Source organism: Orcinus orca, chromosome 8, assembly GCF_937001465.1.
Source record: "Orcinus orca chromosome 8, mOrcOrc1.1, whole genome shotgun sequence".
In the NCBI taxonomy this organism is placed as follows: Eukaryota; Metazoa; Chordata; class Mammalia; order Artiodactyla; family Delphinidae; genus Orcinus; species Orcinus orca.
In genome coordinates this window covers 49893835-49909702 of record NC_064566.1, presented here as the reverse complement: position 1 = coordinate 49909702, position 15868 = coordinate 49893835, and the positions used below count along the sequence as shown (strand labels likewise).

Sequence of the window (15868 nt, the reverse complement as noted above, 5' to 3'; positions counted from 1 at the left end):
TAACGTCACTTCCAGTCCGGTGGGCGGGAGCGGGAAACAAAAGAAGACCAAGGACGCATGCGTTTGGTGTGTCCCAGGTTCCGATGGATTCTTCCGCTCAGGGAGAATAAAGTGCTTCCGGGTCGCCGCCGCCTGCCGACTCCCGGCGCGGTAAGTACATAAGACAGGCTGCTGTTGCTGTCTCTTTGCCCCTTCTTTCCTCCCTTCCCCAGAGAAACCTCATTCCCTTGACCCGCCTCCTCAGCAGCTGCCTGTTCACACTCCCTTTAACATTAAAAGAGTTCCAGCTCATTGGCCGCTTCCTCGAAACTAAGCCCCACCCCGTCGCATAAGGTCCGTCACTCATTGGTGTCACTTCCTGTCACCCAGCAGTTCTTGCAGTTAATTGGCCTTATCCAGGCCCCGCTCCTTTCTCTGTAGCAACCCCAAATACCTGCCTGAATCCCGCCCATGCCTTCTTCCTGTTGGTCAACTCCACGGTCATTATCATAATAAGCCGAGAATGGGCGGTGGCTTTGCGGTGAGGGGTTGGGCTTTCGGAGCCGCGGTCTCTGGCCCTTCAGTGCTTATGGGACTTGAGAGAGGGTTCTGTTGTGCCTCTTAAACGCGCCGGGCAGCTGAGCTCCACGGAAGGGCAGCGGCTGGCCCCGGATTGGTCAAGTGCGTTAGGGCGAGAGCAGAATTAGACGTAGATCCTTTTCTCCTGCTCACCTCTAGTGCCCGGCCTGGATCTCTTCCCCGCGAGAGTTCTATGCCCAACTCACCGTGGCACCTAGAGCCAGTCGTTGCCTGTCGCTGGGCCTCAGTTTTCCTGTGAGCTGAAAGGTTTTAATTCAGATTCTCTGGGACCTCCCGTTCAGCTCCCTCAGCTGCTGAATCTGAGCTGAATATACTTGTTCTCTTACATGTTAGTTCATCCAGTCTTTCATCTGCTCATACCTTTAGAATGTTACTGAGCCATACGTGCACGTGATAACACCTCCCCTCCCTGCCCCCCAGTTTGGCTGTGGTTCATTATAGAGGTGGTCAGGGTCCAAAATTTCTGACACTGGGTGGGTATGGTGTGGGCGGCATGGAGGAGCAGAAAGTAGGTCTCAGTGTTTGGAGGAGGTGGAGAGAGTTTCAGTAGAGTCCTGCTGTCTTTAATTTTGTAAGGCCAGTCTGCATTCTGGTTTCCTCTCTCTACATTTGGCTTCCATTCTCTTCCCTCCTTGAACAGCTTACAAACAGCTTTACTTACCCATAAAGTAAATTACTTAATTATCAGAATAACTATGAGGGTGGCATAATTGTTACTGTCCCCGTTTTACAGATGAGGAAACTGAGGCTCAGAGAGGTTAAGTGACTTGGCCAAGGTCAAACAGCTAGTAAGCGGTGGAGCCAGGACTCAAACCCAGGTCTGTCTGATTCCCACAGGGAAGGGGTACTTTCCTGCTACCTTCCACACTACCCGATCCCCAAATCAAAATGTAACCAAATACAAACTAAAACCAAACACATCTGAGAGCTGGATTCACCTGACGCTTTTCCTCAGTCTAGGAGCCATGTCCACGTTGTTTCCCTCACTCTTCCCCCGTGTGACTGAGACACTGTGGTTTAATCTGGATCGACCCTGTGTGGAGGAGACAGAGCTGCAGCAGCAAGAACAGCAGCATCAGGCCTGGGTGAGTGAGGACATAGCACAGCGGTGGAGCTTCAGTCAGGTGCCCCGCCCCCCTTCACTGGCGTTGACCCAGACCTACTCTGGAGACCTGCTCTGGGGGAGCTTTTTGTCCTGAGCTGGGGGCCTAGGTTCTCACTTTTGTGTTACCCTAATTTGCCAGGGGACTGTGGGAGCTCTAGGCCAGGTTGGAGCCCAGGCTCTTTTCCCTAAAGCATAGAAAATAATAATTTTGACTGTTTATTGAGGACCTAGCAGATGTCATGTTCTAGGCTGATAGTCTCACTTCATCCTCACCATAAGCTTATGAGGAAACCAAGGACCAGAGAGTTTACGTAGTTGGATCAAGTTCATAAGTAAGTGGCAGATGACAGGAGAGAAAGGGATTGAATCTTCCAGAGAGCTGGAAGGAAGCTTCTCCTTCACACTTGGGGGTCTTCCTGGGGGCAGGGCAGGTGAGTGCCATGCCCCTGACTGCCCTGCTTGGGCCCTGGCCTTGCTCTTCTCCCCCTGTGGCCACAGCTCCAGAGCATTGCAGAGAAAGACAACAACCTCGTACCTATTGGCAAGCCGGCCTCAGAGGTGAGTGGCTCCAGCAGGTGGGGCCTCTGTGGGGCCCAGGTGGACCAAGGCTCTGCTCTAATTCGGAAGGTCTGGCCTCTGACTCCAGAGCAGTCGTGGTCCTCAGCTCTGGGTGGAGGACAGAAAAGAGGAGGTAGAGGGGGAGGGCACTGGGCTCAGCACTAAGGTCCTGCAGAACGTGCACCAGCCTGCTAGATTAAAGTGGGACAGGACTGGGGAATGGAGCTCATTCGTTGTCCCCAGAGAGAGGCTCCAAGTGGGCCAGTCCTTGAACTGGCCCAGGCAGACCTGTAGAGGCTACAGGCTCTTCCCTGCCTCACCAGCACTATGATGACGAGGAAGAGGAAGATGAAGACGACGACGAGGACAGTGAAGAGGACTCGGAGGATGATGAGGACATGCAGGACATGGATGAGATGAATGACTACAATGAGTCACCTGACGATGGAGAGGTCAATGAGGTAGGCAGGGCCTCTGCTCCTGGGCCCCTACCCCTGACCTCACTGGCAGCCAGCGGGTACAGAAACCCTGGATCCAGCCAGGGGCAGGATCTGGGACTGGGGCTGGCTGGGTGGCTGAGGCCCCTCCCCACCCACACCCAGCCTCCTCTCCAGGTGGACATGGAAGGCAACGAGCAGGATCAGGACCAGTGGATGATCTAGGTAGACAAGGCAGGGTGGTCTCAGAAAGACTCCAGGCCCGCCCAACCTATCCTGGAGCCCCTGCAGACCCAGCTGATCACCCAACCCCCCCTGCCCCGGTGCCTGAAAGCTCACCCTCGGGCACCTCCTTAGCTGCTGCCAGCACCTGGTATCCTTGGCCCCTCCCAGGCCATCAGTCTGCCCTTGAATCCGCAGAGCCTGAGCCCACCCCACCTTTCTGGCCAGCACCTCATCCCTTGGTTGCCAGATCTAGTCTCTTTCTAACTCTCTTTAATAAAGACACAGGACTGATTTTTTTCCCCACATCTATTCCCTATTTCTTGGTGGGGCCTAGAGGAGTGCAGCATCTTCTCTTGAGCTTTGGGGAGAGGGTTCTCAAGGGACTTCAGGCAAATCTACCTGGCCACGCGGGCTGGGGCTAGGGAAGGCCAGGGTAGCCCTGGCTGTGGGCCCAGGCTCCACTGCCATTTCCTCTGGCCCAGCTTGCACCCAGCCATTCCTGCAGGGCCTCTAACTCAGTGTTTACTGTTTCCTTTGATCCCACCTGGAATGGGATGGGGTGGGGTGGGGGGTGGGAGGCAGGCTTTCTGAGCGCCAGAACTGGGAGGCCCCTGGAGCTCTCCTAGTCAACTTCCTTGGTGTTAGAACAGATTAGATCTCAGAGCAGGGCAGGGACTCCCATGGAGTAACCCAGCAAATCAGTGACAGGGCTGTGTTGTGAGCTGAAGTCTCTTGCCTGTCAGTCCATGACTCTGGACTGGAAGGAGGGGGACCAGTGGGATCAAACAGCCTGACAGAACTTGAGGCCTCAGGTTAGTGTGGAGCCAGAGTGAGACAGAGGTGGGAGGAGAGACTCCCTAGCCCTGAGCCCAGTATGTGTCAGTCCACAAGCAGGGAGGGGAGGGGATATTCTGAGGTCCTTGCTTGGTTGGGGGGTGGGGGGAGGCAGCAGTAAGTACCCCTGGGCCTGGACCTCAGCCAGGCCCTGAGTAGGTGAGCTGGGCTATGCCATCCTTGATGGCAGGGAAGTCAGGGAGGCCAGTGTGGTGGAGGCGGCAGCGGTAGCGGCCACAGCTCTTGGCGTACTGCAGGAAGCGAGGTGCACCAGGGAAGAGCACGTGGTCAGCTAACACTGTGGCACCAGCTGGCAGCAGGGCATGGGCCTCCAGCAGTTGCAGGTCCCGCAAATAACGTCGGGGCCTGTGTGCCAGGAGCACCAGGTCAATCCGATTCATATGGTACTGGGTTCTTAGGCGCGGGATCACCTCCTCTGATCTACCCACGATGAGCTCCACCTGTGGGGGTGGGAAGAGTTGGAGATGAGGGTGGGAGCGGTTGTTCTCTCACACCAGACCCTACCGGGATCTGGCTTATTTTGTGCCAGGCCCTGGCCTAGGTCTCCGTGTGTGTTCTCATATTTCCCCTGGCCTCAGAACCCAAGGAGTCAGGATCAGCATTGTGATTTTCATTCTGCTAGTAAAGAAGCTGAGATTCAGAGGACAGGTGCTTTGCCCAAGATCACACAGCCAACAAGAGGCAGACTAAGGTTTGGACCCAGATTTGCTGGGCTCCAGAGACTTTCCTCCTAACTGCTTCTTTGTCATCCAGCAGCAGATACATGCCAGTAACTTGGAACAGAAGAACAAGAGCTCATACACTCTCCAGGTTCACAGTTCCCTACGTGGAGCTGTTTCCTTCTCCTAGGTGGGATTCCCCCATGGGGGAAGCTGGCTAGGGCAGAGCTGGGGGTGGCAGGAAAGAGACCAGGGTTGGGGAGGTGGGGGCTGACCGTGCGCTCGTCGAAGCCAGCCAGGCGGATGAGTTTTTCAGCCACTGCTGCTGTGCGTGGATCCCGCTCCACAGTGAGAAGGCGACCCCCAGGGGGCAGGGCACGGGCAATAAGCAGTGTGGAGTACCCGCAGTAGGTGCCCAGCTCCAGTGCACAAGCAGGGGCCTTCTCCTCCACCAGCCGCATCACGATCTGACCTATGGTGGGAGATGGTTATTGCAGCAGACATGGGAGATGGATGCAGGGGCCCTCATGGAAAGGGGTCTCAAATGCCCACTTGCCACTGCAACCCCCAACCAGTGGGAGTCTCATTTCTTTCTTGGATTACAGTCCTAGCAGCCCCAGTGGCCTCCCTGCCCCTCTCAGCTTGCCTCCTTCACACCAACCACTAGGAATCTTTCTGACAAATCTGACCCTAATGCTCCCTGGTTCCTATGAACCTAAAGGCCTTTGGGATTGAACGTGGGATCCTCAGCCTGACATTCAGAACTTTCTTGGACCTGATCCTATCCTACCTTTCCAGTTTCAGCTCTCAATTCTTCCCACCACAGCCATCCCAAACAACTGTGCCCAGAGCCAACCATGCTGGTTCATTTCTTCATGCCACATTTAGATATGTGGCTGGCTTTGTCCTCCCCCACCTCTGTCCTCAACTACCTGGCCAACTCGAAAGCAATCCCTCTAGGCCCAGTTCAAATGTTGCTTCCTCCAGGAGGGCCCAGGCAGAAACAACCACCAGAGAGAGACCAGGCTTCTGAGAGACCACTGTCCAGGCTCCCGAGAGATCTTTGCTAGACCTTCTAGTTTCATTCTCCCTTGATTTGTTCATTGAATATCTTTCTAACCATTGAATTGGATGAATTTCTTAAATAAGACTCTAAAAACACATGTGCTGACAGCTGGGACTCAGACAAATCCAGCCAGACAGCTACCCTGAATGGGCTGGCGAAAACTCCATGGTGGGGGAGAAAGACTCAGACACAGATAATTACAAGGTTTTGGGTTGTGTGCTGAGGTGGTTATTCTCCTGTATCATGCCCCCTTTGAGGCCAGCCTTTGTGGCTGATTCATCCCTGGCCTCTACCTCCTCCCCCAGCACCTAGCACATGCCTGGTACAAAAGAGGTGGTGATAAATTTTACTGGATGAATGTATAACTTTGCCCAGCCCCCTCATTTCCAGAGAAGAAAAAAGAGACCCACAGAAGATCAAGAACCTGCCTAATTCACCCAGTAAGGCAGTGGCAAATCCCAGATCTTCCTTCACCATCTTGGAGGTGCTTCCTGGAGCAGAAGGCTAAGGAACACTGACCTTTGACAGGCCCCATGTGGCTCAGGTACTCGCAGTGGCTGCTCCAGTGGTCCAGGGTGGTGAGGATATGACCAGGGTCCCCAGGCAGGGCGTGGGTGAGCACATAGCTGAAGGCCCGCTCCTCAATCCGCATCCCTGACAGGCAGTCTCGGAGGCTCCGGAGTAAGACCATGCGTACCAGTAGTCGGAAGTAGTGCCGGTACCTCACCAGCAATGTCACCACCAGTGGCAGGAAGGCCAGCGCGATGGCGGGGGACATGGTCCCTACCTGGGCCTGGGGTGGAGGAAGGGAGGGAAACCCACACATGTCATTTGCCTGTCATTTGTGCAGCCCTTACCAGTAGCAATTATCCCTATATTTTACACACCATGGCTCAGAAAGGTTAAGTCCTTTGTCCAGAGTCACACGGAAGAACTAGGATTTGAATCCAAGCTGGTCTGATTCCAAGCCCACGTACTTTCAAGGACAACATACTGTCTTATGTTCAGCACCCAACCCCAAACTACCTCTTCCTACTCCTGGTTCATCTTCACCTTGCTCCCTCCACCCATTTTCCCTTATCTCTGTAGTCACTCTTCTTCAGAACCCCTTTCACCAGTTCCTTCCTGAGTTCTCCTCCCACCTTACCCACTGCCTGCTTGGTCTCTGACCCATTACTGTGTAGCAAAAGAGCACAACTTTGTAGTCAGGAACCCCTTCACTGTCACTCTTCTGCCTCAGTAAAAGGCAATCAAAACACTCCATGGCGTGTTAGGATGAGATATCCTTAACCACCCCAGGACCCTCCCTCTGTCAGCATTTCCCTGGGGGTGGGAACAGTCCGTGATTGTATATTTATTCTCTAGTCCTATTTCCCCTCCCCTGCACTCCCCTCCTATCCTCTCTCTCAGCATTCCATTCACATTTACATTCACATATACACACAGCACACACGTTCCCCCAACTCAGCCTCTTCTCCCCACTCCCCCCACCCCCTGTCTGGGATAAGTGCCCTGTCTTCTCCCACACACTGGACCATCTGACCCTTTTGAGGCCACTGGTGGTGGTGACTAAAAATTAAAGTAGGAGTGTATGAATGGAGTGAATAGGTAGGTGAGTGACGGTGAATCTGAATTGATGCGCTTGGGAACCCACACTCAAGGGCCCCGCTTACCTGGGCTGGAGGCTCCTGCTTGGGGAAGATCAGAGCATAGGACAGGAGGGGGAGTCCTTGGGGTGGGGAAGAACCCTGAGGCAGGCTGGACTTGCTGTCAATTATTGATGCTGCGGCTGCTGCTGTCACCTGAGACCTGCAGTTCAAGTTACCAACCCCAGGTACAAGCTTGAGCTGCCTCCTACCCTTCAGGAGTCCTCAAAGAACTTACAGAACTCCGGGGTCTTGATTTGAGGGGTAATAAAGCTACTGGGTTTGGTGACCTCTCCTCAAATCCCTTGGTTCAGGACATAGGGTATGGTGTGAGCCAAGGTGATAGGGAGGTTGTGAGTTACTCAATAATTCCAAATCCTAAGCAAGTGCCAAGGCTTGAGTCACAGAGAAGAGTCGGATCCTGTCCCTGTCCCCCTGGAACTCCACCTTTGTTAGAAGAGACTGACACAGGAACAGAGAATATAATGTGAGCACTAGAAGGCATGCTCCATGAACACAGGCGCTTTGGGCAGGCAGACCGGGTGGGGAGACAGTGTGCCAGGCCATGTGTGTAAAGTCCAGAAAGTCAATCAGGAAACTCCAAGTATTTCCCTGTGGTTGGTGAGGCATTCCCCCAACCCCTGCTCCACTGCCCTGGGCTTGGAGTGGGTGTCAGGCTCTGCAAGATCTTGCACGACAGACTTGGACTTGTGTTGAGTCCAAGGGAAGATGTGGGATGCTTCTAAGAAGCGCACTGATTGTGAGCTTTGTGTGTTAGATTACTATGACTGCTGTAAAAAGGCAAGATTGAAGAGAAATGCCTGAGGGCAAGGAGATCACTGAGGTGGCCTCTATCTCCTCCACCAGGATTGAGCTCCACTCTGCTTCGGTTTGTGAAGGTATAAGGTCCCTTCTTCCAGTAAGTCTCAGATCCCCAGTCCAGGTTGGGTGACACACCCTCTGTATGTCGCCAGCCTTGGCACCAGGCAACTGGGCCTATCGGTGTGTACTCTTGGAGCATAGAGCCTGGATCCTACTCGCCCCTCTAAAGGCATTTAGGAGAGTATTTCATGACGGCAGTTGGTATAAATTCGCTCACTGGCCCACAAAGGTAGCCTGGCGCCCACGGAAACACATAATACACTTAACACGAGGGCTTCTATAACCGTCACTGGAAGTCTCCGGCTGAGACCCGGAAGAGGCTGAAGTCATATGATCCGCCCCTCCCTTTCCTTGCATCACGTGTCTCACGGCCTGTCACGCAGCGTGTGCCTTCCCATTGGTTGGCTAAGATCACGTGGTAGGGGCGGGGCCGGAAGCCGGGGTTCCGGCGGCAGCCGCGGCGGCTAAGCTCCTCTGGGAAGGGGTAGGCGCGGGGGAGGTGGTTACTTGCTGGATGCAGGCGCGGGTCATGTGACCGGAAGGGCTCCTGACGGACGCCGTCCCTCCTCGGCGCGGCCTGAGCGCCCGGCCCGACCCCCGCCATGGGGTGCTGCTACAGCAGCGAGAACGAGGACTCGGACCAGGTGCGGCCGCCGCGGGCGGGGCTCGGGAGTGAGGGCAGAGATCCTGGGGCATGGGGCCCAGAGAAAAGGCTGCAGAAGAGGGTCAGCAGGACTTCAGGGCTCACTGAGTACGGGGGCCCGGAGAGGACAGATTACAGAGGAGACGCCGGGCCGGGCTGCTACCCCTTTTAAAGCCTCATTTCTTTCTGCACAGCCCCTGTGTTGGGATGTGCAGGCAGCCGCGTGTCCCGCTCGCTCGCGCGCCTTCCATCTTTCCCTACCTTCAGACCTTTACAATTTCAAGGATCCTCAGCCTAGGTCTCGGGGAAGCACTTTCTTCCCAGCTTCCTTCTCTGTGTTTTGTATTAGCGGGCTTTGTGAATCCATTGTAAAGGTGGGTAAGCTGAGGCTCTGAGTTAGAGTGTCCCGATATGAATCAGGAATCTGTGTATACTCTGAATCCCTGGGGTTGAAGAAGGAAGGTCACTGCTGATCTGGGGTCGGAGAAGGCCTATGGAAGTTGGTGTCATTTGAGTTGATCAGTGAAGGTTTTAATAGACACAGTGAGGACATCAGGACCTGTGGGAAGTTGGAAAGCAACAAATCGGGTTTAGCTTTGGCTAGATTGGGGGGAAAAGAGAGGTGGGCTGGGGAGCTCAGTTTGGCCTGCCTCAGTGCAGTCCCTACCTGGGGCCTCAGGGTTCCTCTAGCTAGAAGGGTGTTTGTCCTGGGAATTTGGCTGTAGATCTGATCCTTTTGCAGAAAGGATTAGGCTGGGAAGGCCTGTACAGTTTTAAATTCTGTCTCTTCCCCTTGGTGTATTCTAACTTCCTGCCACACTTAAATCCTTGCCCTGCCTGCCTGACCTCCTTTGAGGAGGGGAAGACCTTTTCAAGGATGAAGTCTCAAGTTGTTGGCCACTTGCCTTTTTGGTTACCTCTAAGCCTGGATTGTATATTTCAACACATATAGAGACAAAAACTGTAGAAAGGTTTCAGCAAGTAGCTCACAGTCCAGTGGAGTAGATGGTCACAGAAACGGATTATATCACTGGTAAATGGGAAGTAGGTCTTTCCCCAGTGACTCATGTTAATCTATTTTGGGTCAAGGACTTAAGCTGGGGAAAATGTCACTTGTATGAGAGGGATGGGTGGCCCCTGGGCCTCATTAAGCCTCCAAATGCCCAGTGAACATATACATATGTCTGTGACTTATGTTAGGCATGCCATACAGCCAGTACTTCACACTTCACTCCAGCCTGTTAGAAATAGGAGGCAATATCCCTGCCTACTGGGAAAGCTATGGTTTAATGGGAAATTGTCCCTTAAACCATAATATGGACTCTTGCAGGGAATGAGTCAAGGGTTAACTCTTTATGAGAAAGGATACCAGCTTCTAGCTGGAATTGCGGTTTTCTTGAATCTCCACCTTCCCCTTGATGGGCTTTCATTTCTGTTTTTAACCCCCAGAGATGGTGCTTGATCAGTCCTGGGTGATCTGAGGCCTCACGTGGAGAAGGTCTGCTTACTACCTGGTCTACAAGCCAAAACCATTCACTGTCCCCTCTTTCGGGTCTTGGGCAGGCCCCTCTCACACTCTCATATTGGACCCTTTGTTATAATAATAAAGAGAAATGTATAACGTTACAGTTTTCAAAGACCTTTTACAGTTATCCCACTTGATTCTTGCCAAAACATCTGTCATATAGGTACCAGTTATGTCTATTTAAATGTGAAGAAAAACTTCAGAGAGGCTAAGTGATTTAGCCAAGGTTACAGAGCTGAGAAGTGCCACAGGCAAGGTATTTTGATGACAAGTCATGTCTTTATCCGTTGGGCAGACTTGTGTCTTCTAGCTGTGCCCACAGACCAGGTGGCTAGTGATAGGCCACATACATGTCTGTGCTACAGTAGGCAGTGAAGCTCTGACTCCCAGGTTGACGTTGACTCCAGGACAAACGTTGGTGTGAAAACCTCCCCCATGCTCCAGTCACCCTTTTGGGGATGGGGTGATGTTATTTGTCCACTCTAATTGTGGTAGCATGGCCTCTTCCAGGAGTCTAGGTCTCAGGAAAACAACCTTGTTCTTGGAGAACCCCTTGTCCTGCAGGAGGATCTGTCTGAATTGGGGCTGGGGAAAAGATGGACATATAAGAAGCAGCAAACTCCGGCTTCATTATGGAGCTGGCTTTCCTTAGAGATAGTTTAATCTTTGGCAAACATCTTGTTTTTAGTACTTAGCTTGTGTTTTAGGGGGTCGGGGTGTCTAGGAGTTGGGAGCTGATGAGGCAGAAGCCCATAGCTTCTGTCTCATGCTCTTGGGAACTGGGGACATGGGCAACCTAGGCTTGAGACAGAAGAGTAATGTCAAAAGGCTGGCCCTGCCTAGGGCAGGGCAAGCAGGGTAGGAGGAAGTGTCCTCTGTAAGGAGAGTTGTGGAGTTGTGGGCAGGGGAGCTGGGAGCCTGCAAGTGTGAAAGTCTGGTAGGAACTGAGATAGGCCTGAAACGGAACACTAAGGAGTCCAGTGGTCTGGCACTGAGGGCTGGTGAGTCCGCTTTAGCCAGGATGCACCCTTGTCTCTGGTTTTGTCCTGGGTACCCTTGTTCTTTATGCTTTGGATAGATACCCAGCATATCCACTTATCCAGTTTGCAGCTGACACAAAGCCAGCAGGGATTTGCAGCTGATGGGCTTAAGGCAGGGTTGTATTCAGAAAGATTGCAGTAGATAAGAACAAGGGGCTAAAACGAGGAGGAATAACACATAGAATTATACAGGACCAGGGAGACTTGGTTTGGTCCCAGGTCAGTTCTGGGGCTTGTGGTGATTAGCATAGGCTAGCAGAAACAGGGCTGCTGAAACTAATGAAACCACATTCACAGAGGTGTGGTGGCTTGGCAAGGGAGGGAACGACTCCAACTTTTCAGGTAAGGATACACCGGGAGCACCAAGTTTGGTTCTGGGAGTCCCACACAAAGAGCATCGGAAGAGAGGAGAGTGATCACCTGAGAGTAGAAGGGACCTGCCCTCAAGAAGGGACACTTGGGGACTTCCCTAGTGGTCCAGTGGGTACGACTCTGCACTTCCAATGCAGGGGGTCTGGGTTCGACCCCTGGTCAGGGAGCTAGATCCCGCATGCACGCCGCAACTAAGAGTTTGCATGCCACAACTAAGGAGTCCGCATGCCGCAAGTGAGACTTGGTGCAGCCAAAATAAATAAATAAATGTTTAAAAAATTAAAAAAATAAAAGAAGGGACACTTGGGAATTTCCCTGGTGGTCCATTGGCTAAGGCTCCATGCTCCAAATGCATGGGGCCCAAGTTCGATCCCTGGTTAGGGAACTAGATTCCCACATGCCGCAGCTAAAGATCCTGCACGCTGCAACTAAGACCCAGTGCAGCCAAATAAATAAATAATTTTTTAAAAAAAGGGCTTCCCTGGTGGCGCAGTGGTTAAGAATCCGCCTGGCAATGCAGGGGACACGGGCTTGAGCCCTGGTCTGGGAAGATCCCACATGCCGCAGAGCAACTAAGCCCGTGTGCTACAACTACTGAGCCTGCACTCTAGAGCCCACGCGCCTAGAGCCCATTCTCGGTAACAGGAGAAGCCATGGTAATGAGAAGCCCATGCAATACAACGAAGAGTAGCCCCCACTCGCCACAACTAGAGAAAGCCCATGCGCAGCAATGAAGCTCCAACGCAGCCAAAGATAAAATAAATAAATTTATTTAAAAAAAGAGAAAAGAAAAAGAAGGGACACTCGGACTGTGGGGCCCAGAGTTTGCAGCTGGAACTCCTGTCCTGAGATAATATGAGGAATGGCCATTGAGAGGTTGGACTTGCTTTTCCTTGGGGCCTAGGGCCTTGTCTGGCCTCACAGGGCCTCTCCATCCTGGGAGCAGACAGCCTTGCTGGGGAGGATCTGGTCTGGGGGATTAGGAGGGCCATTCTTGGGCCCCTGACTTGTATTAGTTTCTCCTCTACACCCCACTGTTTTGGTATTTTCCGTTTTGGTATTTTCCACCTCCTCTGTCTTCCAGTCTCCAATATCCTTTCTCTGCTGGGGGCTGGACCATTTTCTTTTTTCTTTTTTCTTTTTTTTAAAATTTATTTATTTATTTATTTATTTTTGGCTGTGTTGGGTCTTCGTTGCTGTGTGCGGGCTTCTCATTGCAGTGGCTTCTCTTGTTGCAGAGCACAGGCTCTAGGCATGCGGGATTCAGTAGTTGTGGCACGGGGGCTCAGTAGTTGTGGCTCACAGGCTCTAGAGCGCAGGCTCAGTAGTTGTGGTGCACCAGCTTAGTTGCTCCGCGGCATGTGGGATCTTCCCGGACCAGGGCTCGAACCCGTGTCCTCTGCATTAGCAGGTAGATTCTTAACCACTGCACCACCAGGGAAGCCCTGGATCATTTTCTGAAGCTGCAGGACTGTTACTAAATACCTGCTTTGTGCCTCTGCCCGTCTTTTCAGGGCCTCTAAGACTGCTTGGTTCCACTTTAATTCATCCTAGACCACCAGCTTAGCTTAGCTTAGCTTCCAAGGGCAGGCAGGATCTGAGTCTTAGAGCCGACATTCCGTACAGTTGGGCACTTGGGATATTCCTAATAAAAATATTTTTGGTGCTTAAAGGTCAGAGCTGGGCTGAGAAGAGAGCCTAATAAAGGTGGGTTGGACTAAGGGCCTCAGGGCTGATGTCTACCCCCATGGCCTCTCCTAGGACCGAGAGGAGCGGAAGCTGCTGCTGGACCCTAGCAGCCCACCCACCAAAGCCCTCAATGGAGCCGAGCCCAACTATCACAGCCTGCCTTCCGCTCGCACCGATGAGCAGGCACTGCTCTCCTCCATCCTCGCCAAGACAGCCAGGTGGGCATCACAGGACCGGGCCTGGGGCAGACCTCCTTCATCCATATTAAAGACTGGGATGGAGAGCCAGGCCCAGGACGTGGGGGATGGGATAAGATCAGTGGGAAGAGGTGCCTCTGGGCCCAGCCCTGCTCCCGTAGGCAGGCAGGGACACTGGTGTCAGATAGCCCTGGAGTTGGCACCTGGCAGTGAGTCTTGTTTGTCCATCTCGGAAGCACCTGTTATGTCCTCTCTGCCTCTTCTCCCCAAAGCAACATCATCGACGTGTCTGCTGCAGACTCCCAGGGCATGGAGCAGCACGAGTACATGGACCGGGCGAGGCAGTACAGGTGAGCCTCTGGCCGGCTGGGATCCCTCAGGCTGCTTGGGCCCCTCCCTTCCCCTCCCTCTGATCCAGCTTTGGAGCCTGGGCCCCAGTCCGGGCTTCTCCTTTGGGTGTGGCCTGGGGGGTGGCCCCAAGTCACTTGGGTGCCTCAGTAGATGGTCCTGTTGAGCCAGTTTGCCCCATGACACTCAAGGGTATGGAGACTAAAGGAGGTCGGCCTGGAGTGGGTTTGTGGTGAGCTGAGGCTCCTGTCACCTACTTCTCTGGTCTGAGGAAGTGAAGCTTGCCTGGGCTGGCTGGGCCGACTGTGGCCTGACTGCCTGTCCCCCCTCCTCCCCCTCGGCCAGCACCCGCCTGGCTGTGCTGAGCAGCAGCCTGACCCATTGGAAGAAGCTGCCGCCGCTGCCGTCCCTCACCAGCCAGCCTCACCAAGTGCTGGCCAGCGAGCCTGTCCCGTTCGCCGACTTGCAGCAGGTGAGCCACCCCTCGCCCCGCCCCTGCCGCTGGGTGGCAGCGAGGCACAGGGTTCGCCCCTCCACCTCAGAGGAGGTAGGGAAGTGGAGTTAGGGAGCCTGGTAGCCTGTGGGCCCTGCTCACTCCCACCTCACTCTTACTTTTCTTCTTCTCCCCATCCCCTCTCTTAAACCTTCATTCTTTTGCTACCCTTTGTTCTTCCCTTCTGTCTTTCCCATCCCTGCCTTTCTCTTTGGCTCCCTGTCCCCCATCATTCCCTCTCTGGCCACCCATCCCCTCCGCCTGCTTCCGGATCTCCCTTCTCACCTGTCTCTCTGTTCCTCTCTCCCGGTCCCTCTGTCCCAGGTCTCCAGGATAGCTGCTTATGCCTACAGTGCACTTTCTCAGATCCGTGTGGACGCAAAAGAGGAGCTGGTTGTACAGTTTGGGATTCCATGAAGAGAGGGGTCCCTGGACAGCTCTTCTTCTCCTCTCTTCACTCCGTCTCCACCCTGCCTCCCCTGGCCCCCAGCCTCACTGTGGCTTATACAGTATCCTAACCTGCTACTAATCACAGAAGAAAGTGGAGGAGGAGGAGAAGAGTGAGGCGAGAAGCCTGAGCAAGTGAGGATGGAACAGGGGAGGGTAGAACCATTTGGGACTGGTCTTCAAAGCCCTGGCCACGGGTGGGGTGGGGGTCACAGGGACAGGGCCTGGTAGGTCTTCACTGTCACTGGGAAGGTGCAGGTGCCGGTGTGAGGGTGATCACTAGGGGGCCTCTTAGGACCCCCTGCCTACCCTTTCTTGGCCTCACTTCTGTCCCCCTCTCCCTGACTTGGTGCTCACATGCACCTCACGAGGGCTTGTGACCAGGGTCTGGATGAGCTTGAATTTGAATGAATTGAGTTTGTATTTCTAGCACCCTGGGTTTTTACATGTTTGGTTTTTTTTGTTTTGGTTTGGTTTGTCACCCTCGATAAAGGAAGTGTATCCATCTGTGTGCTGGTTCCAGCCCCTCTGTCCTGCCCACCCCACTACTACTTACTTCTGGCTACTCAAGTCTGTGAGCAGCGAGGTGGAGGATGGGGAGGGGGCATCTTCTAGGGGCACTAAAAGGAATCAAGGAGATAAGGCTTCAGGGTTCCCAGGTCTTAGCTGAGACTTGGCCTGCACTAACCTCAGATATGATAAGACTCAGCTTGTCCCTCCTCCAGTGATGGGAACACTGTCAAAGCTGAACTTGAATCTGAGGCAGCTCTCACTGTTGTGGGTATTGCCTCAGGCTCAGTGGAATTACCAAGAAGCCTGGTGAGGGAGTGGATGTATGCAGGGAGACCAACAGCACCTGGTACAGAGTCAGCAGACACATAGTTTCAAGCAGAAGATTCTTTTTATCAAGTGAAATCTTAAGTAGAATCGTGATACGTAAACACGACAGTGGAACTACTCTCATCTGATTGATTGAAGTGAGGGGTTCAGAGGTCACAGCCCATCTTATTGGCCTCCTGTCATGGAAGCCTCTGAGGCATCTCCACAGAACCTTGGTGCTCTGCGAAGCAACTCTAACCTCAGGATATCTGACCTAAAGAGT

The 15868-nt window shown here is 53.4% G+C and overlaps 4 protein-coding genes across 13 annotated transcripts in view; 3 read left to right on the top strand and 1 right to left on the bottom strand.

Moving 5' to 3' along the window:
- ANAPC15 (anaphase promoting complex subunit 15) lies at nucleotides 1-3207 on the top strand. 9 transcript variants are annotated; one of them, XM_012536704.3, is made up of 6 exons: nucleotides 14-150; nucleotides 1313-1397; nucleotides 1540-1664; nucleotides 2183-2242; nucleotides 2566-2703; nucleotides 2845-3207. In XM_012536704.3, the coding sequence occupies exons 3-6, from the start codon at nucleotides 1545-1547 to the stop codon at nucleotides 2902-2904; spliced, it is 378 nt and encodes a 125-aa protein (XP_012392158.1). In that variant the 5' UTR covers nucleotides 14-150; nucleotides 1313-1397; nucleotides 1540-1544; the 3' UTR covers nucleotides 2905-3207. The 9 variants fall into 9 exon arrangements, with proteins under 9 accessions (XP_012392157.1, XP_004279795.1, XP_012392158.1 ...); XM_033405598.2 differs by having other exon boundaries at nucleotides 1535-1664; XM_049713901.1 differs by lacking the exon at nucleotides 14-150 and adding an exon at nucleotides 574-813.
- A 98-nt stretch (nucleotides 3208-3305) lies between these two features.
- TOMT (transmembrane O-methyltransferase) lies at nucleotides 3306-8444 on the bottom strand. Of its 2 annotated transcripts, XM_033405546.2 has the most exons (4): nucleotides 7158-8444; nucleotides 6004-6277; nucleotides 4694-4890; nucleotides 3306-4199 (listed from the first exon to the last, which is right to left on the bottom strand). In XM_033405546.2, exons 2-4 carry the CDS (start codon nucleotides 6260-6262, stop codon nucleotides 3879-3881), a joined length of 777 nt encoding a protein of 258 aa, XP_033261437.1. In that variant the 5' UTR covers nucleotides 6263-6277; nucleotides 7158-8444; the 3' UTR covers nucleotides 3306-3878. The 2 variants fall into 2 exon arrangements, with proteins under 2 accessions (XP_033261437.1, NP_001268938.1); NM_001282009.1 differs by lacking the exon at nucleotides 7158-8444 and having other exon boundaries at nucleotides 3879-4199; nucleotides 6004-6262.
- Nucleotides 8445-8500: 56 nt separating this feature from the next.
- LAMTOR1 (late endosomal/lysosomal adaptor, MAPK and MTOR activator 1) lies at nucleotides 8501-15275 on the top strand. Its single transcript, XM_004279741.3, has 5 exons — nucleotides 8501-8656; nucleotides 13354-13499; nucleotides 13751-13828; nucleotides 14172-14298; nucleotides 14644-15275. The coding sequence occupies exons 1-5, from the start codon at nucleotides 8615-8617 to the stop codon at nucleotides 14734-14736; spliced, it is 486 nt and encodes a 161-aa protein (XP_004279789.1). The 5' UTR covers nucleotides 8501-8614; the 3' UTR covers nucleotides 14737-15275.
- The window catches only part of NUMA1 (nuclear mitotic apparatus protein 1), a 90960-nt gene continuing 89266 nt past the window's right edge, over nucleotides 14175-15868 (top strand). The window contains exon 1 of the mRNA XM_049713866.1: nucleotides 14175-14298. The gene's annotated coding sequence lies outside the window, so the exon portion shown is untranslated. The remainder of the gene's footprint in view (nucleotides 14299-15868) is intronic.

What these genes read in the sequence shown, in the direction of transcription:
- ANAPC15 (XM_033405597.2), top strand. Translation starts at nt 752, where the DNA reads ATGCCCAACTCACCGTGGCACCTAGAGCCAGTCGTTGCCTGTCGCTGG. An exon ending in CGCTGGGCCTCAGTTTTCCT is followed by an intron (nt 814 to 1,534) that starts GTGAGCTGAAAG and finishes GCTTTTCCTCAG; the next exon opens with TCTAGGAGCCATGTCCACGT. An exon ending in TTGGCAAGCCGGCCTCAGAG is followed by an intron (nt 2,243 to 2,565) that starts GTGAGTGGCTCC and finishes CTGCCTCACCAG; the next exon opens with CACTATGATGACGAGGAAGA.
- TOMT (XM_033405546.2), bottom strand. Translation starts at nt 6,262, where the DNA reads ATGTCCCCCGCCATCGCGCTGGCCTTCCTGCCACTGGTGGTGACATTG. An exon ending in CCACATGGGGCCTGTCAAAG is followed by an intron (nt 4,891 to 6,003) that starts GTCAGTGTTCCT and finishes CTCCCACCATAG; the next exon opens with GTCAGATCGTGATGCGGCTG. An exon ending in CTGGCTTCGACGAGCGCACG is followed by an intron (nt 4,200 to 4,693) that starts GTCAGCCCCCAC and finishes CCACCCCCACAG; the next exon opens with GTGGAGCTCATCGTGGGTAG.
- LAMTOR1 (XM_004279741.3), top strand. Translation starts at nt 8,615, where the DNA reads ATGGGGTGCTGCTACAGCAGCGAGAACGAGGACTCGGACCAG. An exon ending in AGAACGAGGACTCGGACCAG is followed by an intron (nt 8,657 to 13,353) that starts GTGCGGCCGCCG and finishes GGCCTCTCCTAG; the next exon opens with GACCGAGAGGAGCGGAAGCT. An exon ending in GACCGGGCGAGGCAGTACAG is followed by an intron (nt 13,829 to 14,171) that starts GTGAGCCTCTGG and finishes CCCCTCGGCCAG; the next exon opens with CACCCGCCTGGCTGTGCTGA.